Here is a 25045-nt window from a genome sequence, read left to right as displayed (position 1 = left end):
AGAGAAAACACTCATAAAACATAAAAATGTTTTTACAAGTGTTTCTTAAATTGTGGCTTTTTTTTTGCTTGTTTTAAGACAGTCTCAATATGTAGCCTAAATAAAAATAAAAAAAAATGTAGCCTAGGCTAGAGGCAAACAAATTTATGAAATTCTTGCTTGTGTCTCCCATGTGCCCAGCTCACAGCATTGTGTTGTGATCTTTACAAAACCCCTGGAGGATTCTGACCTCCGTCTTCCTGAGAGTAGATTTCCCACACCCTCTTCCCGTGAAGGAGCTTCACCCAAGACCCTGTTGTCCCCTCCTGACCTACACTGGCTGCCCAGGCAAGCAGCAGAAAGCAGTATCTCCGCCAGCCAGCGCGTTTGCTTTCCACCCACTCTCTTCCTCCCCGACATTTCTGTCCTCTGTTGGATGAAGATGCCTGTCTCTGCATTTCTGAGAAGAAAAGGAATGGCAGGCGAGCCAGGCTCCACTCTTTCCTTCTTCCTCCCTCTTTTACAAACCCAACTGTTTCATCCCCTGACCCCAGGAGTCTCACTTGTACCACTCCCCAGTCAAAAGAGCTTCCATTCACCAGGCTAGGCCCTCCTGCTGCATCACCCCCGGGGGACTCTGCTCCCCGTCCCTTCCCCAGGAGGGCAACCCTGCTCTTCAGCCTGTCCTCCTGGGAGAGATCTGAGTAGGGGGCTGCAAGACACAGAGTGTGAAAAGGCCGAAGACAGGGAATGTCTTCTCTCCCCCAAAATACCACAAGCAGAGCAGCTAAGGAGCAAAGAACAAGAGCCAGCTGACTCAGGAGGCTGAGGTAGAAGGATCCTTTGAGGCAGGAGTTCAAGACCGACATGGGCTGCCTAGAAAGGTCTTTTCATTGGGGGTGGAGGGTGGGCACTAGGGAGATGGCTCACGGTTAAGGCTCTCATCACCCAGCTGCTCAAGGCTGGAGTTCAGACCCCCAGAATCCACAGAAATGCCCAGTGGGTCCGAAGGGCCACCTGTAATTCTAGCCTCCTCAGGAGGAGACAAAGCAAACTGGCCAGTGAGACTAGCCACATCTGCGAGTTCTGGGTTGGATTAGGAGAGTGTGCTCCGTGAATAGGGTGGAAGGGCAGCATACACACAAACACAAGAAAGAAGGAGGGGCCCCGCTCAAGCAAGCTGGGGATGTCGCTCAGTGGCAGAGCATTTCCCCAACATGCATTAACTGGATCCCCGGCACCACAAAAGAAAGGGAGGAGAAGGCTCTTGGCAGGCATTCACGAGGCTCTGGGTTTGATCCCCGGTGTTGCAAGTAATACAACCTACGATGTGGAGGGGAAAAATGACTGAGTTGTGGGTGTCTGATGGGGCTAGGGTTGCAGAGGATAGGAAGTGGGGAGCTCTGGAACAGGTCAGAATTCAGAGCAGGAATAAAGAGAAACAGGCAGCAGCCACCCCTTCCCTGCCTAATGCTAGGGGATTGACCTGTCAAAGATCAAATGCAACCATGATAGACCGGCAGAGGTCAAGGTTGAAGAGACACTTCTCTCTTAGAGCACAGCTTAGAGCACTCTTCTCCGGAAGCCAGGCCTCAGGGCGGGAGCCAGGCCTCAGGGCGGGAGCCAGGCCTCAGGGCGGGAGCCAGGCCTCAGGGCAGGAACCAGGCCTCGGGGCAGGAGACCTAGCCCCTTGCCTAGAAACTAAGACCGAAGGCTGGAAAGGCTCCCTCCAATTGTTCACAGCTTTGGGGCTGCCTGCCTGGAGCTCTAATCAACACTCGGCCCACCTGGAGCTCACTATCTAACCTAAACTAGCTCCTGCAGTACTGGGATTATGTCAGGAGCCACCACACTCAGTAAATGCTCCTTTGGAAGCAATTCCTCCTACTTCCCCTCTTCTTCCTATCACCTCCCCTTCCGCCTCTTCTTTCTCCTCCTCCTTTATTGGTGTGCTCCATACAGAACACCCCCTCCCCACCCCCTCCCCACCCCCTCCCCACCCCCTCAAGAGTGGGCACCAAGGCACTCACCACTAAACCACCAGTCCTAGATGCAGTTCTTTCTTCTAATTCAAACCCCAAGCCAGTAAGCCATAGACTCAGCTAGGAGCTACAAATACCCCCCCCCCACACACACACACACACACTGCATTTCAAACACTCAGTCCCCACCCTCTCTTGCCTTCTTCAAGAACAAGGGCAGGATATTTACAGAGTTTATTATGATCCCTCTGGAACTTGCTATGCAATTACTTCATCTGATCTTTTCCCAAGTTCGTGAACATAGGCGTTCTCAAGCCCATTTTACAGATGAGGAAACTGAGATCTCGGGAGATTAAACACTGTTGGGGCAGAACTACTATGTCAAGCCTAGATGTACCTTGTTCCAGAGCTTTTGCACTACAGCTGTTATTGTCCACACATTTGAATAGCTTACTTTGTGCCAGGGCCTACAGATAATAAAACAGTTGCTGCCCTTGAAGATTTTGGAGTTTAGTAGGGGAGACAGATTACAATGCAGTGGTACGGGGAGTGGAGGGGGGGATACTCTGAGTACCTCGAGAACTGCTCTAAATATGTCCATCTTTCTTCCTAACCCTCTCCCACCTGGTCCTCCTTCAGCACTAGCTGCCTGTTTCTATAGGGTCTACATCCACACACCCAGCAGCAATCCTGACACCCCCAACTGCCGTGACTGGGTAGACTTTCTTGGCCTCTGGGTACCAGAGAATCTTACACTCTGACAACCCCAGGTTGACTTAGTTGAGAATGGGCTGGGGGGCCCCAACACCAGGCGGGCTGATAGGCCCTTCCAAGGCTTTCATTGCAGCCTGTTAAAGGGCTTCGGGCTTCCTCTGATGAAAGGCGTTTAAGTGCATCTGGTTATGATTACAGGGGAGGAGAAAGCCAGGCGGTCTCGGGGGCTTTGGACCAGTCATCTGGCTTACCTTCCTCCCAGCAGAGCTGGCTGCTGGTGGGGCCAGGAGGCCAGGTGTGGGGGCAGGCAGGAAGCAGAGGCAGTCAAGACCCTCCAACTTTCCAAGACATCTGACCCAGGCCCTGGCTCCATCAGGCGGGATTCCCAAAAACAGCATGGTGGCTCACAGATGCCAGGCTCTTTTGAGAAAGTCAAGTTCAGTGTGGCTGTGACCCACCTCTACCCAACAGCTCTTTACGGATTTCTACCCAAGCCGTGCCCCAAGAACCCCAGACCCTCTGCCACTCTCCCTCGACTACAGCCTTTTGCCTCAAGAGTTTCTGAAAGTGATTTTAAATGAAGAAAGAAAAGGGGAGGTGGGGAGAAACATCCTAAAGAAAAAAAAGAAAACACTTTCCAAAAGTTGAAAAAAAACAAAAACCCAACGTTTTTTCTCCTTTTGAGCTAACCTGACAAAATTTCCCATAAAATAAAAGGATAAACATTAAAAATATTCCCTCTCCCTGTAATTGACAATCATGCTCAAAGAAGGGAAGAGGTTGATATGAAAAATGGATTGTCCCAAGCCACTGTATGTCCCGCACCTGTCTCTACGTGAGCATATAAAAAGCTCTTGGGGGACCGGATGGGTTAAACACAGTCTTCACTCCTAGAAATGAAAATGCATTTTCTTCTTCCCGCCCTGATTTAATCCTGCTGCGTGTTATTATTGTCAAGTCTCTTCGCACCACCGTTTCTAAAAAGAAAACCCGTGGGTCTGCACGGCCCTCTGCCGCCTGCTCGGCTTTTATTGTGCACGCAGCCAGGTCTGCGTGGATCCAGCACGTCGTGACCGTCTTACAGGCGCTCGCGGACACCCTCGGAATGGCATTTCGATCAGAGCTAGGAGCATTGTCTCAGAGGACACGGACACACACACACACACACACACACACACACACACACACACACACACACACACTAAAGGGTTGCAGACCCCTTAGCCAGCCCTCCACGCAACCCATAATTAGAGATGACCTTTGAGAAAGGCAATTAAAATATGGTAATGATCGATGCGCTTGCTTGTTTCCAAAAAGGCAAATACACAGGTGCTGGATTCAGCCTGCTCCACCTGGCCGGGCCGGGGAGACTCCTGTAGCTCATGAATGAACTCTTTCTCCAGAGAAGCTTTGGTTCCTCGCTACCAACGTGAGCGAGGGTTCCACCCCCGACACACTACTTTTCTCTTCCCCTCCCCCACCCACGCTCTAGCAGCCTGGAGCTTGCTGACGGCAGCGGGCTTTGTCATCGCACGCACACATAGACACGCACACGCACGTACCGGGCCACCGCGGGACCGCGGCAGCCTCTATGCTGTGTCCTACCTCGCCGCCTTCTCCTCCCCGCCCCCTCTTTTAAAGAGCTGCTCCGGACCCTTTCTTTCTTCCTTTAGCTGGGCCGCACTTTGCAACCAGGAGCAGTGGGGAGGAGGGCTCCCCTCGGGGTGCAGGATGGGCAAAGAGGTCTCTGAAACAAACAAGAGGGGACAGGATACACGGCGGACACCACGGCATTGTTTTGCCCCTTGCTCCTGCCCTGAGGTCGGCAGAGACCCCGGCAAGCTTACGGCCCACTGGCAAATAGGCGTTGGAGAACACCAGCACTTCCCCTGGCAACCAAAGTGGACTGTGATATACCCTCCCGCATTCATGCCGGGTTTGGTCTGGGTGGGGCTCATGGCCCCGCACCAGGGTCTCCCTGTCCACAAGTGGCTCTCCCCACCCAGACAAATTGCAGTGTCATTATGGTGGCTCCTGTTGCTTGAGGCCTCAGGGTTGCTCGGGCCGCGCGCGCACCCCACTTCTACACTGCACAGAGGGCAAGAGGGGGGCCCAGGGACCGGGGATCCCTGGGGACAGCCTAGAGGAGACACCGCATCGGGCCTTCTTCCAGTTCCTCCCGGCTGCCTTCCGGGACCACGAGCACAGAGCCAGGGCGGCCTCTCGCCTTTCATTACCGGGCCTACGAAAGCAGCAGCCCAGGCAAATATGTAGCTATTAAAATTAATCGCCCTGCGTTGTCAGCTGAACATAATGCAAATTATTTATGGGCTGTCTGCGCAATATTTATCATCGTGCAGGCTCCAGGCGCTTAGTGCCTTCTGGCCTACCCCGCCCGCCCTGGCCCGCGGAGGCCGAAGATGAACGCAGACTGCAGCAGCCCTGGGGGAGGTCTGCGCACCCGAATGGGCTTCTCAGGACGAGGTTGTGTGTCAGTCAGCCTTCCAGGCCGAGAGATTCACTTTAGTTTCTACTGTTCATTGCTAATTTTTTGGAGGTCTACTACACGCAAAATTCAGAGGCCTGCGAAACTAGGGGGTGAAACCACTTTGGACAATTCTGAATCCAACAGACAAGGCCAGATTCCGAGCGGCGATGCAGGCAGATCTTTGGCTGCCCAAGACAATCTAATGCGGCTCAAATCAGTGCTCCAACCTGGGAAACGGATTGGCACTGGGACAAACTATGGGCATCGGATGTGCCCAACACATCCGGGCTCAATTGGAACAGGAATTCAGTATTCTCAGAGCCTTAAAACTTGTTTGGTGACCGCAGATAACAGATTAACTGCTAATTGTCGAAATCCGCCAAGCGTTTAGTTTATCACTGCTGGGGGGCCCCTAGGTATTTGCGGCACTTTTTTATATGTAAAAACAGCCTTGCTACCTCCTAAACGGCTTTTGTTTCTCTTTCAAATACAGTGTTTTCGAAAACAGCAGCAACATGCCACCCCGCCCCCTCTCCAACCTCGCCTTCTGGTTTAAAAAACACAAAACAAAACAAAAACCAGGAGGAAAAATAATCTATAAGACAATCCCCCCCTACTGGTCGGCGCTGGCGTAGGGGCTTTTTACGCAGATCGAGTCGCCCAAGACTGCCGAGGTAAACAGGCTTTCTGAACCGCTGCTAAATGAATCACGAATGGGGAGAGCCCAGACTGCCAGGCAGCGGAGGCCTGGAGATCCAGCTTGGGCGTCAGGGTGGGAAGGGCTTAGGGCGAAGGACAGTGAGACGGAGACTGGTTAGCCCTAGCCGGAGGTCGCGGAGCCAAGGATGTGAGCGGAAGGCCTGTGGAGCCCAACCGAGGTCTCTCCACCACACCACCCCCTCTCCCCACCCCGCGCCAAACTGTAGAGGCTGGGTTAATGCTCATCCTGTGTCTTCTTCGTTCCCTGTGCACCTGGCCACCACACGGGGCCAGACAGGTTACTTGAATCCTTCAGGGAAGATTACAGAGCATCCCTCACCTTGGTTTTAGTAGCTCTGGGCCTCCAGGAAACAGAAGCAGGCCTAAATCTTTCTTTTGATATTCATTTTAAGCAAGTCATCGCCTTGCTTCCTGGTCTTCACCCAGCATACCTACATCACCTTGTAGTTAGCTGTTCAAATCTGCCAGGCCCTACTTCCGGGACTGTGTGTGTGTGTGTGTGTGTGTGTGTGTGTGAGAGAGAGAGAGAGAGAGAGAGAGAGAGAGAGAGAGAGAGAGAGAGAGAGAGAGAGAGAGAGAGAGAGAGAGAGAGAGAGTGTGGGTGGGCTAGCCACCGGCATCTGCTCTCCAGACCCACATTAGGGGACAAGGCCAGGAAGCTACTTTGAATTTATATTCTTCCGGTTTTCGTCTTAAAATGTGGTTTAATCCATTTTAAAGGACTCTTTTTGTTCTCATTAACCTCGAATTTTAATGGAGAATTTTCGTAGAACATTCCAAAGATTCCCCCATTCTTCAGAAACTTAATTTGAAGTGGTGTAAAAAGAAAGAGGGTCAAAGTACGAAAGTGCTTTTCGGATTCACTGTATCTTCCATATTCTTGCAGGGATTTAGGGGCAGGTTTAGTTCTACTGCCTTTAATAAACAAAGCACTGGTTTTTCCATGTGTGGGAGAGAACTGAACACTGACCACAGTGAACTGGACCGGCCAAGCTGCAAAGAACTTTAACACTTCCATCTTCTTAAACCTACCTAAGGAGACAGAGGAAGTGTTGTCTTCGTCTTTGAAGTGAGGTCAGAAGCCAGGTGAAAGCCTTCTTTCTGCTCCTGTTGATTACCTATCCTACCCCGGTCAGTGCCATTTGATAAAATGCTGCACTTGAGGTGGTTTCCCTTCACAGCCTAAAAAAATCACGGATGGTCTGTTTATTCACTTCCCCCCACCCAGTCAATTCCAACTCCCCACAACCGAGGACTATTTGAAAGTATTTCTGCAGACAGACCCTCTGGCCCCGCCGGAAGTGTTTTATGGACCTGTGAGTCCAGTTAATCCCAGGAGGCGAGGAAGGATTAGTTCGGGGTGTGGGTGTGGGAATCCTGTGTTTAGGTTTAGCCCTATGGGAGTGGGGGAGGGGCCTGGTGGCTTCGGCAATATATGCCCCCTCCCCATGAAACTCAACATTTGAGCCATCGATGATGGAGACAGAGGCCTTCGAGCCCCAGCGAGGTGTGGGCTGGGGCGGGAAGGGGGGCACACTCCGGACCAACACTGAACTTGGTGGGCAAAGTCGAGAGTGCAGTGGTGTGAGCCGTCTCGTCCCCCTCCTCCCCACCGCCGCCCGGGCTTTATCTCTCTAGCCCTGTGGAAAGCAAGAGAACCGCAACCCGGGAGGGAGCCTGAAACACTTAATCACCAGCGTCTCGCTACTCGTCACGCGAAGATGGCAGTGGATCCCCTGGGTTTCAACGTTCCGGGAAAGGTGTTCTGCCTTGAGGCGCGAGGGTCGCTGCGCTCTCTCCCATGCCTGGACGGCCTCCCCTGGGCTCCCTAAACCGCTAAGCCCCGTAGTGCGCCCAGGCCGCTCAGCGGCACCCGGGCACAGTAGGGATGTCACGCTGTGGTCAACCCTAGCTGGGAAGGGCAGACCTCCTACTAGCCTTCACGGGAGGTGGGATTTACTCCGCCGCTCCCGAATCCAGGCACTGGTCTCCTATTTTTACAACGCGGTCACTCGGAAGCACGGATAGAATAGATCCTCGCCAGCAGCTGCCACTTCTCGGGGGACAAGGGGATCCACAGGCCTGGCAGTGCGCCCCAGGCTTTAGCAGCGTGTGCACATACGCGGGCTGGGGGAAGGGCAGCACAGCCTCCCCACCTGGACTCTTCGAAGCAAACAATCGCCGCGAGCTTTCGAAGCACCGGAGCGAGCCAGAGGAGGAGGAAGGGAAAGTGGAGGCCCGGAGCGCGCCTGGAAAGCGTGTGTGCGCGCGCGCGGGAGTGGGGGTGGGGGTCTGGGGAGCTAGTGGTAAACCCGGCTGAGTTGAACGCGAACAACCAGAACCAGCTGTTCCACCCGGGGCTGCTGAACTGGGCTCTCTAGCCCCAGGCAATGGAGTTTAGCCCAGAGCTGGCACCTCAAGTGGAGAGCAGCCGGGAGCTCCGGGAGGCGCCACTAGGCATCCAGCCAGATCCACCGGAGGATCCCAGGGGCGCGCCTGGAGCCAGGGGACCTGCACGAACCAGCCACCACCGCGGGCGGGCCGTTTAGCTAAGCCGCACAGGTCCACTGACGATGGGTGATAAGGAGTTCCTAGGCAATCTGCTACCCCCCAGGCCCTAGTTACCTCCGGCGGACGTGACTGCCGGATGCTGTGTGGCTAGGTGGGCTAGGGGCCTTAACACCGCCTTCCTTGGCCTTTTCTGTGTCACAGACTCACGGTAGATTCTGTTTTCGTACTCTGGAGCTTTCCTTTGGAAAATAACAGCCCAAAATGTGGGGCATCTCAAGCCACATTTTCCTTTGGAAGAGTCCAGTTAGTCCCTTTGAAACACCCCCTTAAATAAATCACATAGACTACAGTGTAGGAGAGGAAACACAGGCCTCTTTTCTGGTCAGTCCAGGGCCTATTCTAAACGTTGGGGCTTCGGGCAAGCTACTCAACAATTCCGGACCTCCGTGTCCTCAACCTGTAAGGGAGGGAAAGCAGTCTTAGTGTCCGTCCACCTCATAATAGTGTTGTTTTGAGGAGAATCTGCTTCCACAAATAAATGCTTAGGCTGCTGTAGTGCCTGCCACATGTGCTCCTTAGGATTTGGTGTTCCCTTCCTATGGGGTGAGGGTGAGGATGGGCACCTCCTCCATGTTAAACTTCTCACAGGTCTATTCAGAGGCGTGTTTGGGCAAAGTGGAAAGAACATTGTTATTGTCACCAGAAAAGTTTTTGTTTGGGGGGCAGGGTTTCTCTATGTAGCCCTGGCTGTCCTGGAACTCGCTCTGTAGGCCAGGCTAGCCTCAAAATCAGAGATCCGCCTGCATCTGCCTTCCGAGTGCTGGGATGCTGGAATTAAAGGTGTGCACCACCACTGCCCGGCAGTCCCCAGAAAAGTTAATGCAAAATGTCCTCAAACTGTCTCTTGACACCTTATCCTTAAAGACCTGTGTTGGTGGTGTGGAAGAGTGCCTTCCCTACTCCTCACAGGGTCTCCTTCTGGATCCCAGGTGGGCCTGGAGTTTAAGACAATCCTCTGCCTCCATATCCTAAGTGCTAGGATTGCAGGGATGAGCCTCCACCCTGTGAGAGTGCTCTTTTAATGGCATTCATTTAGTCTGGATTAATGTCAAGTTCCAGCCAGGGATCAGACATTATACCCACACTCTCCTAGCAATCTTAGGGGATACAGTACAGGTCTTCCAGAATACCCTTCCAGCCTACCCTTTCTAATGATTCAAGGCTACCCTGTTCCTGGAGAGGCTGGGTAAAAGTCAAGTGGTCTGCCATTGGAGACTACATTTTACTGACGCCCAAATATAAGTAGTGTTTATGTGAACAGCATTGGCTAGATTCCTAGTTAAGAAATGGTCTCCTTACTATCTCTGTCTTGCACCATAGGGAGCTGTGTGGGGGTGGTAAAGGAGGGCCTGAAGTGTCAACTATAACTCATAACATGAGGTTGCTTTTTCCCTCCTAGAAGACAAGGCATTTCTCATACATGGCTACCAGCGGTAGACTACTCGCTTAAAAGTGCTGGCGATGGGCTGTGGCTCTTAGTAAATCCGAGCTGTGAGAGCCAGCCCGCCAGCCCAGAGAAAGACAAAGAACACGGACACCTCTAAGGTTTGCTCCTAAGGGCTTGGGTCACCTCTGGGGCTTGCCCTGTACTGTCTCCAATCCCCTACAAGCCCTGGCCGACCTGCCTCTCTGAAACAATTCCTCAGACCCAAATCACAATCCCAGTTCTCGAGCGCCACCCGGAGAGTTCACATTTCCCCTCCTCCGAGGCCGTGTGGTGCGCAAGTGAGAGTCCCGAGGTGGCCGCGGCGGCGGCGGCGGCGGCGGCGGCCGCACAGCTCGGTGGCCTCCTGCTGCCGCACCCTGCAGCACATAGGCAGGAAAAGAAAGACAAGAGTAAACCCACAAGAGTGGGGTGTAAAAGCGAAGTACAAATAACCCGAGGCAGGAGTATGCAAGGAAGAGTAAGCAGCCTCAAATAGAAACTATAACTAAAATAGTCTCTTTGAGTTCTATTAATTAAAGATTCTCGAAGGGAGAGCAAAGGAGACCCCTCTGTCTTAGGACACATTGACCATACCAAGATAATGGGGTTCAGCTCAGACCCTCCAGAAGACGTGTTTCATAAGCAGACATTTCAGTAAGATTCGCATCTACGGATTAACCTGTTCTCATCCTATTTTTAAGCGGCTCAGTGTGTTTGATTGTGGGGGAGGGGATGTCACTTGAAATACACACGGTGAATCTGTATTTAACTGGGATAAGTTCCCGTAGCTGTCTGACCACATTTATTTGGTCCCTTTGAGAATCCACGTTTTCTAGCCTCAAGAGGGACGGGCGGCCCTCATGGCTCCTCCCTCGGTGGTTTCCTGGCGAGGCGCCCATCCTCCTCTAGCACCGGGAACAGAGGCAGCCACATTAATACTCCCAGGCAGCCTGTTCTGACCTATACTGTCATTTTTTCCATCGGTCAGGATCAGGCTGGGGTGGGGGTAGCGCTCCTCCGAGGGGCTTTGCACGGATCGTTGGGTTTTCCCCGGCGAACTTAACACGGAGGCAAAAGGGGCAGATGGAAACCAGGCCTCGGCTGGCCGGGCGCGCGTAAGCGCCTCACTCGGCAGCTCGGCAGCTCGACGCAAAGCCAGGGCTGGATTTTCGAGGCCTGGGCCCGGCGGCTTCCCCGGGCCGGCGAGATCCTCTCTCCCTAGGCTGAGCTAACATGCTTTCCAAATTCCGCCCCCGGAGACAGCAGCTGTGCGGCGAAAGGCGGCGGCGGGGGGGGGGGGGGACGACCCACAACTTTCCCACCAGAAAAGTGTGTGGCGAAACAGGAGTGATGAAGGCCCACCCTGATTCCGTGCACGTAGCCGCACAGCATCTAATCAGTGTCACTGCCAGAAATACGCTTCTGCGGAGGGCGACACCCCCGCCCCCGCCAAGCTGCGGTGTGTGTGTGTATGTGTGTGTGTGTGTTCAAGTGTGTGCAAATGGCGTCTCCTGTCGTCCCGGACTCTGCTCAGCACCCGCTACCGCGACCATGAGCAGACGCTGCAGTGAACTGAATTGCAGCGTCTGGAACTCGAACACGCTGGGGCCCGGGTGTCCCTCCAGGGTCACAGTCAAAAGAACTAGCACACCAGTCCAGGCTTCGAGGCTAGTCTCTCCTCCCTCACCTCCGGAAGAGCCACCCTTCCTCAACTCGGGTGTGTGGGGAGGAGTACAGGAAACTTTGTAAGACAACTGTTCTCTGCCTTCGCTAGAGGAACGGGGGTGACTTTCTCGTCCCAGGCCAGCCCACACCACTACACTCTTCCCAGGCCTCAGTCCTGAGCCTCGGGGACTCCCCTAGAAAGGGGAGTATAGTCCAGGTCATTGTCGAATGCATGCTACACCAAAGTGGAGAGTTCCCAGGGGTTCTGGCAGATGACCAAGTTTGTGTCCTTAACCGTCCCACGCAAGAGCATTACGCGCCACTTTGGGCAAGTGTGAGGCCCGCTGCACCCGAGTGGTGCAGGTGGTTTCTCTCCAGTACCCCCTCGACCACGTAATACTCCTGGGGGGGGGGGAGCAGAGTGCCTCTCCTCTCTCCCCAAGGAGGGGGGGTGTGAATTGGTGCGTGCCACCGACTCACTAAGCCACCTCTGCTGCCCTCCCCCCGGGATAGCCCTGCAGGACGCATTCTCCCTCAAGCGTAGTGGGGTGCCCCTGGGACTCAGGCAAGGATGGCGGTTCCGGTCGTTCCGGGATTTGCCAGAGAGAAGAAAACAAGGCCGGTGACTGCAAGAGCGGCGCCTCCCTGTTCAGGTCTCAGACACTCGCGTCATCTCCGCGTGGATCTGGCTCTTGCCAGGAGGGAGCCCCGCTGGCGTCCCTGTGCCCCCACAACCCCCCCCCCCCCGGCCATCGTTCTCCTCCCGCCGGCGCCGCAGCACGCGGAGCTCGGAGCGCCCCGGATCCCACAGCACCCCTCCTTAGGCGCGCGCCTCCCGAGCTCGAGCTCCGGGCTCCCCTCGCTCCCGGAGCCCCGACTACTCGGCTTCCACCTTGGGCTGCGAAAGCCGCCGCCCCGCGCCACCCCCGCCCGGCCGGGCCCTTGTCTTAGCCGGGCTCCCCCGCCAGCTGCACGGCCACCGCCGCACGTGACCCGCCCCCGTCGCGGCTTCCGCTGAGCTGCCTGTTCCGGAGCACAAACAATTTCTGCTCTGACGCGGGGTCTCTCGGGCCCAGGCGTCCTCTCTTCCCTGCCCCCCCCCCCTTCCGGGTACGAGAACTCAAAACAACTCGCTGACCTTCGGGTGGACTAGCGCCGACTTCCACCGACTCCGGCATTCCGTTCGAACCCAGCAGCCTCGGCTTCTAAGATTTCACTCCGCGCCTGGCTGGGGGGAGGGGGTGATGTCTCCGGGAGGGGGTGTCTCAGATCGAAAGAGCCACTTCACGCTCTTTCCCTTCCTCCGAAGTGAGTTTTTAGTCTGTCCCGCGGCTCTAGGGAAATTTGAGTGGCCGCGCGCAAAGGACCCCTCCCTCTGCGTCCTGCACACCCCGCCTTTTCTACCATGACCCGATTCCCAGGGTCAGCGGCAGGAGGCCTGGCTAGCGTCGGAAATACCCCCAAGCGGTGATCTGTGGACCAGGGAGTACAGGAATGAGGTGGCTGTGGTAATACTGATGGCCCTCACCTCACGCTCAGTGCTAGGGCCTTGCTTTGCAGAGCTGGAAACTGAGGCACAGAGAAAATGTAGTTATGCTGCTGATTCAGTTACCTGCGAGTTATGTGAAAATGTGAACCAACCCAGTCCAGGTTGGTTAAACAGCCTGTGGCAACAGTCACCTTGTTATCCAAAGTACAGACTCATCTAGAACACCTAGTGTTCACTTGACGCCCATTATATTTACATGGAGCATTGTGGTTAGTATATAGTAGGCACTCAATAAGTATTGAGAGAATGGGTGTCTGAATAAATGATTGACAAGCTCATTGATGGCAAGTGATTTTACAGAAAGCGCTAACCATTGTTCTTCCTAATAGGATTGTCCTGGTTGAATAAAACCTGTAGCTTTTCCCCCTTATCTTTCTTTTCCTTCCTTTCTTTCCTTTCTTTTTTCTTTTCTTCCTTTCTTTTTCTTCTTTCTTTCTTTTCTTTTTTTTTAATTTTTATTTATTTTTTTTTTGTTGCTGTTGAATGTCTCCCGGTAACAGGAAATCTTATTCAAAAATATATTAACCTCCCATCCCTGCCCTTGCCCCCACCCCTACCCAGGTCAATTAGCCTGGCAAGCAACTGAAGGAACATTCCTAAAGCTGCTGCTGCTTGGTCTCAGTCTACTCCTATGCACACACACACACACACACACACACACACACACACACACACACACACACACAATTTGGTGTATAGACTTTCTATGCTGAGGGACAGGATGTATGCTGCAGCTACAGCTGGTATTTCTGGACACAGCAAGAAGGCTGGAGGATACACCCACCAAACAAGGTTCCCTGGCTTCCCTTATAATAGGTGGAGCTGGGAAATCTACCTAAGTGTTGCAGTTCTCTGGTTATGTTATTTTTTGGTTTTATGAGGCCATCTCACTCTGTAGCCCCAGGCTGGTCTGGAACTCATGGCAACTGGCTTGCCTCATTGTCCTGAGTGCTGGAATTACAAATAGGTATGAATTACCACTCTCTGTGCAATGCGTTTGCTTTGTTTTCAGATTTATTTTATTATTTTAAATTGTGTGTGTGTGTTTATGTGCACATGAGGGCTGGTGTCCTCAGAGGAGTCATCAGATCCCTCGGAGCTGAAGTTACATGTGTTTGTGAGCCTTCCAGTATGGGTGCTGGGAGTCAAACTCAGGTCCTCATAACGATGAGCTCTTAATTGCTGAGCCTTCTCTCTAGCCTATGGTTATTTTATTTTATTAATTCAAGGACCACACTACACAGCTTGCTCCATGTGGCAGTCCTCACCAGCTGAGAGGTCACATCTTCAGGAAGGCAGCCATCTACTTCTAACAGACAGTGCTGCAGCGCTACTCGGTGGGATGACATCTGTGATCTGGAGAGCTGCCATGGGTACTCTATGCTTTCCTGTTCCTTCCGGTGGCCCAAGACAGGATGCAATTCCAAAACATTCTCATATTTAGACAGTGCGGTAGAATGCATTCTTATATGGTATCACACCCCTGGATCTAAGCAATTAACCCTTCCATTCCACAATGTGGGAACTATGAAATAAGAGCAGATTTCACTTCTGGTTACCTGAAAGAAAGCCTTCTCCTTTATTTAGTATTATCCTGCAGCATGTATGAATCAGAGCAGGGAATGGGAAAGATGCCTGCTCTGTTTCTGATTATTACTGCAATCCCCCCTCCTCCTCCGCATCTCACCCTCCCTTCCCACCCCTCCCTCTCTTTCTGACAGTTGTCTATTTTGGCTCATGTTCCTATGATTATTGACCGAGAAATGAGAATGTGTATTTTCTCTCTAAGTTACAACCCAATCTGGATTCCAAGGCTGGGGTTCTGGCTGCTTCTTTTACAGTCTGGTCTGGAATGGCCAACAGGACCCTGTTACCTCAGTGTGAGGCCTATCCAGCGTTGGAAGTGTCCGAATTTTCCAAGGAGTTCACCAGCTGATAGTAGTTGAAAACGGCCACTCGGAAATGCACTCATCCCTTGAGCAGAACGGACGCTGGTGAGCACTGAACCGGAGGTTCGAGATGCTAATTTGATTTATTATCTGTGTACAGCCTGGGGAGGAGAAAGGCTCATAAAAGTGTTCTAGGCTGGTCATTCTGAATGTGAGCGTTTATTTATCTGCAAAGCTGCCGAATGTCCCTGCAGGAAGTCTCGGGCTCAGCAACCCCTGACTGCACAGACAAAAGTCTGCCCTGCACACAGGGCTGCTTTGATTGTTTCCAACAGCTTTGTGCTTTCCCTGGGGGAAGAAGAGAGTCACAGAGGCAGTTTTCTTCCTCTTTTCTCACGCTGCAGAGGAAGTGATGTTGTGGAAACAGTGGCATTGACTTGGCCAGCAAACCACATCGGGCAGGAGTTGGGAAAAGCTCCCGGCAAGGTGACAGCACTCTTGGCTCCACTGCTCCAGGCCCCAGGAAACCTCAGCTGGCTTTGAGCATGGAGACCATCGGGTGCATACAGCTGGCCTGAACCAAGAGAAGCCATACTTGGAACTCATTTCCCAGGGCCCAGGATCCCAGAGGTGCTATGGATGATTCCAGAGCTGTTGAGTCAGGGTCTGATTAGGAAGGAACAAAGCTGACAGTGGATTTAGGGCACATTTCATTCACTCTTCTTTACAGTTTTTTTTTTTTTTTTTTCCTGTGGGAAATGGCTGGAGAGATGACTCAGAAGAGTGCTTGCTTCATAATCCTGAGGACTGGATTTCAGATCCCAGCACCCACATTACATACCAGGGATCTCCACAAAATTAGGAGGGTCCTTAGGGCTTTGTTGCCTTCCAGCCTAGCTGAGACACAAGCCCCAGGTTCAGGAAGGGACTTTACCTCAGAGGAATGGGCAGAAAATGATGGAAAGCACACTCAGTGCCCCATTATGTCTTCCACATTCCTACACATGTTTGTGTACACACACACACACACACACACACACACACACACACACACACACACACACACACACACGTGTTTGAATACCCTTAACAGACAGACAGTCAGATGCATAGACACACAAATAAATTAAAATTTAAAATTTTTTTTTAAAGATTTATTTCATTCGCTGGGATTGAAAAAAAAGATTTGTTTGAAGCTTGGCAGTTGTTACTTGGCAGTTCAGTGCCAGCACTTGGGAGGCAGAGGCAGACAGATCTTGAGCCTTGAACTATAGAACTGGCCTTGGTCTGCAGAGCTTGTTCTAGGACAGCCAAGGCTACACAAAGAAACCCTGTCTCGAAAAACCAAAAAAAAAACATAAAATAAAATAATTATTTGAGCTGGGTGTGGTGATGCACAGCTTTAATCTCAGCACTTAGGAGACAGAGACAGGCAGATCTCTGTGAGTTTGAGGCTACCCTGGTCTACAAATCAAGTTGTAGGACAGCCAGAGCTGTTACACACACACACACACACACACACACACACACACACACACACACACACAAAAAAAAAAAAAAAAAAAAAAATCTGTCTTGAACAACCAAGAAGAAAAGATTTCTTTATTTCTTTATTTTTATTTTATGTGTTTATGTGTATGGGTGTTTTGCCTACATGTAAGTCTACAGACCACATGTGTATCTGGTGTCAGAAGAGGGCGTTTGATCCTCTGGAACTGAAGTTACAGTCTGGTCTTGTTATTATGTAGCCCAGACTGGTCTTGAACTTGACACTGGTCTTGTTATTATGTAGCCCAGACTAGTCTTAAACTTGACACTGGTCTTGTTATTATGTAGCCCAGACTGGTCTTGAACTTGACGTGTACCTCCCAGGGACTGAGGTTGTGAGAAGAACCTCCACACCTAGCCTTTGCTATTGTTGCTTGGCTTTTAGTTTGTTTGTTTTTGTTTTGGGGGTTTTGTTTTGTTTTGTTTTGTTTTGTTTTGTTTTGTTTTGTTTTGTTTTGTTTTGTTTTGTTTTGTTTTGTTTTGTTTTGTTTTGTTTTGTTTTGAAACAGAGTCTCTCTAGGTAGTCCTGGCTGTTCTGGAGCTCAATATGTAGACAAGACTGGAACTCACAGAGAGATCTTCATGCCTCTGCCTCCCAAATGCTGGGATCAAAGGCATGCATACCATGCCCAGCACACCTAGCTCCTCTTAATTACAATAAGACTGCAACCCACAGAACCAGGGAGGCTATATAGCAGGGGGGACCCTAGAATGACTATGGCTTATAATAGGTTTTGGTTTTACTCAATTACTGGGCAAGCCTCAATGAAACATTCCATAATTAGCATAAGAATTTATACTGTATCAAGCTGATAATAGAAAAATAAATAAAAAAGTGAAAAAAAAGCCGGGCAGTGGTGGCACACGCCTTTAATCCCAGCACTCGGGAGGCAGAGCCAGGCGGATCTCTGTGAGTTCGAGGCCAGCCTGGTCTCCAAAGCGAGTTCCAGGAAAGGCGCAAAGCTACACAGAGAAACCCTGTCTCGAAAAAACCAAAAAAAAAAAAAAAAAAAAGTGAAAAAAAATGAAAAAAAAATATAAGAACAGCTAGCAAGAAGCCTGAGCCATTAGGCCATACAGTTTATAAGTTATATAAGTCTCTGTGTGTTTACTTGGCTGCGGGACTGGCAGGTGAGAGAGATTTGTCCTGACCGTGGGCCAGGCAGGACCAGGAAAACTTCAGCCACACTCTCTCGCATCCTAGCCTCCCTGTGTTTCCGTTTGTTTTGAGAGAGTCATGTGCACCTGATCCTCCAGGCTCTACCCCCTGAGCGCTGGGATTACGCTCATGACGTCACATCCGGAAACCTTCCTATCCTACAGTTTATGAAAGGAATGACTTAGAACCCAGGATATCCTGCCAGTCTAATACTCCGTTAGACTTTGGAGAAGATATAGACACAAGTCGTCTATGATTGGATTTTTTCAACTGGGAAAAAAAGGATGTCAATTTCTGTTCTATTTGTTCTTTAAGGATGTTCTAAAGAAAGAAGTGCACATTATTTATAAAGTCTTTTGAAAAATCACTCCATAAGCCACGACTTGATGAAGAAATTTGTTAGAAACAGTAGTTTGGGTTTCAGAATGTTTTACCTTGACCCTCTATTTCTGCCTACGTAAGATTTAGCTGGATGAGTTGTCCTGGGACTCTAGTCTAAGTTTCTGCTCAGATGACATTATAATCTTACAATAAAAGTGAAAAGCTGGAGTTGGGAATTTAGCTCAGTGGTAGAGCACTTGCCTAGCAAGCACAAAGCCCTGGGTTTAATCCTCAGCTCAAAAAAAAAAAAAAGAGTGAAAAGCTTTCTGCTCTCTCTAGAAAAAAAAAATCTGCATCTAATTATAGCACCCACTACTTTGTTACTATATGACCCAGGCTGTCCTCAAACTCTTCTGTATATCCCAAGAGGTGTATAGCCCAGGACTGTCTTAAATTTGTGGATCTCCATCTTAATTTTCAACCCATTCTTATTTCTTGATTGTTTTAATTTGTTTTGTTTTTGAGTCAGGGTCTCAGGTAGCTCTAGCTGCCCTTGAACTTGATAATTAGCTGTGAATGACATTGAATTCTTGCTCCTCCCAAATGTTGGAATTACAGGCTGACTCTACCACACCCAAACTGTGTTTTAAAATCCCTATCTGTCTGTGCCATTCACTGCATTAAATGATGTTTTTCTGTCGGCTTAGTGGCTGCACATCAATCTACTGATATTTTAATTATCCTCTGCTGCCCCAAGGCAGCAGTCAGTGCCCCACCCACCACTCAGGCCTAACCCTAGCGGTCGCCTCCATATGTAGGTTTAAATTAAGTCTCTATTGTTCTATTTATCAATAAGACTCAGAAGTCAAAGGCTGGGGTGAAAACCTGCTAACTCAGAGAGGCTGAGTAGTAGCTAAGCTGATTTTACTTTTTGGCCAGAGACACTGCAAGAGATATGTCCCCTACTTCATCCCAGAACCAAGTGAACTCAAACTCTAATCCTTTCCTTCCTGTGCATCTTCTTTATCCAAATGGCTGGCTTCTCTATGGCCAATTCTGCTCAGCTAGTCACTAGCTCCACCCCCTGATTCAAGGTATAACTTTATTGGGCAGTCTCAGGAGTGTAAAGAGTGTGACCAAAATATCCCACGCCGGGCAGTGGTGGCACACGCCTTTAATCCCAGCACTTGGGAGGCAGAAGCAGGCGGATCTCTGTGAGTTCGGGGCCAGCCCGGTCTCCAAAGCGAGTTCCAGGAAAGGCGCAAAGGTACACAGAGAAACCCTGTCTTGAAAAACAAAAACAAAAAACAACAAAATATCCCACAACATTTAAAGCTTAAGCACTGGAAGGAAAAGGGAGCTGGGGGTGCTGCTCTGTTGGTGGAGTTTTAGCTTAGCATGCTCAACACCCTGAGTTTTGTCCCCGGAACTCCTTAAAGAGGAAGAGAAGGGAGACCACCTCCTAGCAGAGCCAGCTTCTTCTGAAAAGGTTTCTCAGAAGTCCCACCTCGTCCTTGCCTTCTTGGCTGCCAGGAAGAGGCTGAGTATCTCAGTCATCAAGTGTTGTTCTAACAAATTACTGTAGGTTGGGAGGGCTTAAATTAAAACCATCATCTATCCCTCATAATTCTGCAACACAAACTGGCAGGTCTGGTGTCTTGTGAGGGCCCATTTTCTGGCTGTCTTCTCCTTACGTACTCCTGTGGTGGAGAGTAGAGAGACGAGGCAAGCTGTCTCCTATCTTTTTAGAAAGGCGTGAATCCTATCCACAAAACCCCACCCTTATGATCATTTCATCCCCAGCGACGCTACCTCCTAATGCCACGACTTTAGGGGCTAGCATTTGGACGTGAATTTTGAAGCGCTACCAGTATTCAGTCTTTGGCATTAAGAAAGGATGTCTTTTAGCTTGGGCACACGGCTGCCTCTGGTTAGTCAGGAGGAAGGAGGTATGGATACTGGTGTGGTCAACCTGTACTTTAACCCTCAGAGATTATATAACAGAGTGTTAGTTTTCTGCCCATGTGACAACAAATACCTTAAAAAATAACTTCATTTTATTTTGTTGTTACTACTTGAGTGTGTGTGTGTGTGTTGGTCTCATCCTCCAGAGGCATCCCTGCCAAAAGCATGATTTGATATTCCAGAGCAGTGGTTCTCAACCTTCCTAATGCTGCGACCTTTTAATCCAGTTCCTCATGTTGTGCTGACCCCCAACCATAAAGTTATTTTCATTGCTACTTCATAACTGTAATTTTGCTACTGTTACGAATCATAATGTAAATATCTGATATGCGGGAAATCTGATAGGCAATCTCTGTGAAAAGATCCTTTGACACAACCACTCCCACTTACTCCACCCCCAACCCCCACTAAAGGGGTTCAACCCACATGTTGCAAACAGCTGTTCTAGGGCAATGTCCTCCATTGAGGCCACATGACTCTTGATCTGAATGTCATTCAGAGACTCACACGCATACTCAGATTCAAAAGCAAGCTGCATAAGAAAGACTGGCAGACATCAAGCATGCGATCACTTTTGGAGTGCTTTCATAGTGGACTAATCATGTGCGGTTGTATCTTTAGTGCTGAGGACGTGGAAGAGATACAGTCACATGAACAGGAGCACCTATTCCTGATCATCATTGCAAGGGATGTAGGAAGCCCTGGGGGAGAGCAAGCTACAGGAAGGTCCTGGGAACTTCAGCATAGGAATCACATCTGAAAGCCAAATCCTTAGGCTTGGGTTGTCAAACCCATATGCCAGGTGTGGTGGCATATGCTTATAATCCCAATGCAGGGAGGCAGAGGAAGGAGGATCGTCATGAGTTCAAGGCTAACCAGGGCTACATAGCTAGACCTTGTTTCATGAAAACCAAAACCCCTAGTCTTGGTTCAAATTCAACCTCTTGAACTTAGGGAAAGTCTCTGATTCCTATGTGGGAGTTACTATAATTCCCAGACAGCAGCTCACAACCATCTAAAGTTCCAGTTCCAGGGGATCTGACGTCCTCTTCTGGCCTCTGGAGGCACCAGGAATGCATGTGATAAACAGATATATACGCAGATAAAACATTCATACACATAAAATGAAAAAATTTAAAAAATTTTTGTTTTGTTTTGTTTTGTTTTTCAAGACAGGGTTTCTCTGTGTAACAGCCCTGCCTGTCCTGGAACTCACTCTGTAGACCAGTCTGGCCTTGAACTCACAGGGATCCGCCCACCTCTGTCCTGGGAACAAAGGCATGTGCCACCACCGCCCGGCTAAAATCTTAAAAAATTATTTTTTCTATCTTCTTTATGTGGAAATTTAATTAAGTTGCCTGAAATGGTACAGCTAGAGGCTGAAATCATATCGTTAATGCCAAATTGTGGGTCATTTTAAAGTTTACAGTTAAAGTAACTTTCCCAAGGTCACACAGAGATAACATTAAAAGACAAATCACCTCCATTCTTGGTGGGAATGCTTAGCAGACTTAAAAGGAATCAGAAATTCCTTCAATGATAATCTTTAAATTGATAAAGTATGTCTAAACAAAACTTAAAACAGTCTAACTAATGGTAAAATATTGAACACTTTCTTCTCCCTGAGATCAAGAACTAGATTAAGATGTCTGTAATCATTTCTATTTATGATGACAGTAGCAGTCACAGCCACCGCAATCAAGCAAGAAAAAGAAACAAAACCCATCTGAATTAGAAAAGAAGGAAACGTATTGATTGCAGATGACCTGCTTACACTAGTATAAAGAAAATCCCAGCCGGTGGTAGTGATACACACCTTTAATCCCAGCACTGGGGAGATAAAGGCAGGCAGAGCTGTGTGAGTTCAAGGCCAGACTAGTCTACAGCAAGAGTTCCAGGACAGCCAGGGCTACACAGAGGAAACCCTGTCTCAAAAAAAAAAAAAAAAAAAAAAGAATCTACAATCCAAGTACTATTCAAAGTAATTATAATAGAAAGATCACCGAATTAATGCAAAGCTGTCGTAAGGTTTCCTCTCCTCCTCCTCTTTTTAGGCAGGGTCTCATGTAGCCCAGGCTAACCTGGAATAAGTAGCACAGGCTGTCCTTGCATTTCTGATCCTCCTGCCTCTATCTCCCTAGTGCTGGGAGTATAGGGATATGCTACGGTGCTCAGTTTATGTAGTGCTAAGAAGTGGAGCCCAGGGCTTCCCGCATGCTATAGAAGCACTCCACCAGTGGACCACATTATCCCCAGCCTCTGTTGGGGGGTCTCAATGAGAAGTCTACACGGGATGCTAAGGCCTGAGCTCTTTCGCTTTTCATCTTGGTGACGCTCTCTCTTCAACATGCCTTTCCCCCTGTTCCATCAAGGCAGTCTTCCTTCCTAGCCTAGCTTCTAGCCTAGCTTCGTCCTCTCCCTTTGGGCGTTTTCCCCAGTCCTCTCTTCACAGACTCACTCCCGTGAAGTCACTGTGCTCAGGGCTCAAGTACACAAGCAGTGCGGCACAGTGTCACCTCTAGTGTGTGTGTTTGTGCATGTGTGTGTACAGCACAAGTGTGGAGGTCAGGGACCTGCTGTGGCTGTCAGTCCTCACCTCCCTTCCATCTTTTGTGTTGAGACAGAGTCTCTCATTGACCTGGAACCTTCACCATGCAGGCCAGGCTAAGTGGTCCGCGAGCTTCCGGGATCTGAGTATCTCTACCATACCTTCTCACCGCTGCTGGGATTACAGGCACTGTGCCAGGCCTTTTACATGGGTTCTGGGCATCTAAAGTCAGGTCCTCACGATTCTCAGGTAAGTGCTTTACCAACTGAGTCATGTCCCCAGCTTTCTGGTGGCTTTTCTTTGTTTTTGTTTTGTTTTGTTTTTTCTCATCCTCATCGTTCCCCTTGGATGACTAACTTGGACTGTCAACTTGATTGGATTGAGACGTGCCTAAGACAGCAGTAAAGCACGCTTTTGAGTGAGTCTGTGAGGGCGTTTCCAGAGAGGGCTAACTAAAGGAGGAGGACCCGTCATTCCGAATGTGGGTGACATCATCTCATAAACTAGGGCCACAGGGGCAAAAAGGAGACAACTTGAAAAGCAGGCACCTTCTTGTGGTCTTTCCTGGCTGGTGTGCACTGTTCTGCCTCGCCAGGTCCTCTGTGCCTCCCGTGAAACCACCCAAATCCTGAGCCAAAGTCAACAATTCGTCCCTTTAAGTTGCTTTTCTCAGGTACTTGTCACAGCAAACAAACAAACAAACAAACGGGTACCTTCCTGGCTTCTTGTAGGGACCGCTTTTTCCCCCTCCTGCTTCCGGTCTTACGCCTTTCTAATCTATTTGTCTCACAGTCTCCAGTGTGAGCTTCCTAAAACACAGACTTGGTCTTGCCAATCTTCCTGTGCTGCTTTAAAAAATTAATTTATTCATATATTTTATTATTTTTAATATAAATTTCAATTTCAATTGTATTTATGTGCATGGCCATAAGTGGGTGTCAGAGCCCTGCAAGTAGAATTATGGAAGGTTGGAAGCTGCTATGTGGGTCCTGGGAATTGGACCTGAGTCCTCTGCAAGAGGTAGCCAGTGTTCTTAACCACTGAGTGATATTCTTAACCCCTATTTATTTATTTATACAGGGTCTCATGTAGCCTAGGCTGGCCTCAAACTCACTGTATAGCCAAGGATAACCTTGAATTCTTGATCCTCCTGAGTGCTGGAATTATAGGTTTGTACTGCTTATAAGGGGCTGGGACTGCTAGGCAAACTCTCTACCAAATGAGCTACACTCACAATCCTTAAATTCTTTTAAGACCTAAAAACACTAACAATTTTTCCTTTTGTATTTGGTGCTGCAGATTGAGCCCAGGGCCTTGCTACATACTAAATAAGTGTTATACCACTGAGTTACTGTTTCAGCCTCTTTTTTTGGGGGGGGGGCAGGATCTTATAATGAGCTAGCCACGAGCTCACTCTATAGCCCCAGCAAAGCCTTGAACTCACAATTCTAAGTAGCTGAGATTATGGCTTTAAGGAAGCCACCAGGCCCACTTCCTTGATTAATCTGAACATCCTGTGTGTGGTGGTCTTTCTTAAGGCAGGGCCCTGCCTGTCTCTTTTCACATGCCAGTCTTAATTCTAGTACCTTTAAAAGCTGACGGAGCCGGGGGTTGTGGTACACACCTTTAATCCCTGCACTTGGGAAGCAGAAGCAGGCAGATCTCTATAAATCTGAGGCCAGCCTGGTCACCATAGCAATTTCCAGGCTACATAATGAGATCCTGTCTCCGAAACTATACATAAAATAAGAGCCAAGCCGGGCGGTGGTGGCGCACGCCTTTAATCCCAGCACTTGGGAGGCAGAGCCAGGCGGATCTCTGTGAGTTCGAGGCCAGCCTGGGCTACCAAGTGAGTCCCAGGAAAGGCGCAAAGCTACACAGAGAAACCCTGTCTCGAAAAACCAAAAAAAAAAAAAAAATAAGAGCCAAAAGTTGACCCAGAGCAAAGGATTTGGGACTATAAGAGGATTGACCCAGGAACAGGGTGAGGAGTTTGACACTAAGACGAGGCAGAAGGATGGCCACCAAAGCATGCATTTACCTGCACATGGGCCCTCTGGGGCTCAGTCCTGCTGGTGACCCTCTGGCACCCTTGTAGCACACTTCTCAGGACAGTCCCAGTGAGGGCCAAGGAAGCCGCAGGGAGTTGAAAAACTAGCCTTTTGGTAGATAGCACCACCAACAAAGCCTAGTTTGATGGAAATATTCCCACCACTCTCCAGAGTACCACTGCCACTGTAGGCCACTGTTCTCTGTCCATGTGGGTATTTCTTTCTTTTTTCAGAGCTGAGGACTTGTGCTTGCTAGGCAAGCGCTCTACCACTGAGCTAAATCCCCAACCCCCATGTGGGTATTTTTAAAACTCAAACTCTTAGGGCCTGCCCCTGTGCATGGTGGTCAGCTGAGCATGCTTCTGAGCCGAGAGTCCAGCCCCAGGAGTTACCCCAAGTCCTTACCATATTTAGAAAGTTTCAGGTGCTTTGAAGGGTGTATGTAAGGATATGAGTGGGGCCAACATAGC

The 25045-nt window shown here is 49.8% G+C and overlaps 2 protein-coding genes across 2 annotated transcripts in view; one reads left to right on the top strand and one right to left on the bottom strand.

Annotated features, from left to right (window-relative positions):
- The window catches only part of Bcor (BCL6 corepressor), a 121540-nt gene extending 108735 nt beyond the window's left edge, over window positions 1–12805 (bottom strand). The window contains exon 1 of the mRNA XM_052739719.1: window positions 12684–12805. The gene's annotated coding sequence lies outside the window, so the exon portion shown is untranslated. The remainder of the gene's footprint in view (window positions 1–12683) is intronic.
- On the top strand, window positions 12117–12563 carry LOC128113607 (WAS/WASL-interacting protein family member 1-like). The gene has a single exon (XM_052743409.1). The coding sequence runs from the start codon at window positions 12117–12119 to the stop codon at window positions 12561–12563; it is 447 nt and encodes a 148-aa protein (XP_052599369.1).
- Window positions 12806–25045: the final 12240 nt, after the last annotated feature.

The sequence above is a fragment of the Peromyscus californicus genome, unplaced genomic scaffold, assembly GCF_007827085.1.
Source record: "Peromyscus californicus insignis strain IS unplaced genomic scaffold, ASM782708v3 Scaffold_10__1_contigs__length_136768540, whole genome shotgun sequence".
Lineage (NCBI taxonomy): Eukaryota > Metazoa > Chordata > Mammalia > Rodentia > Cricetidae > Peromyscus > Peromyscus californicus.
The sequence above is the reverse complement of the archived record's forward strand: the minus strand, read 5'-3'. Positions and strand labels throughout refer to the sequence as shown.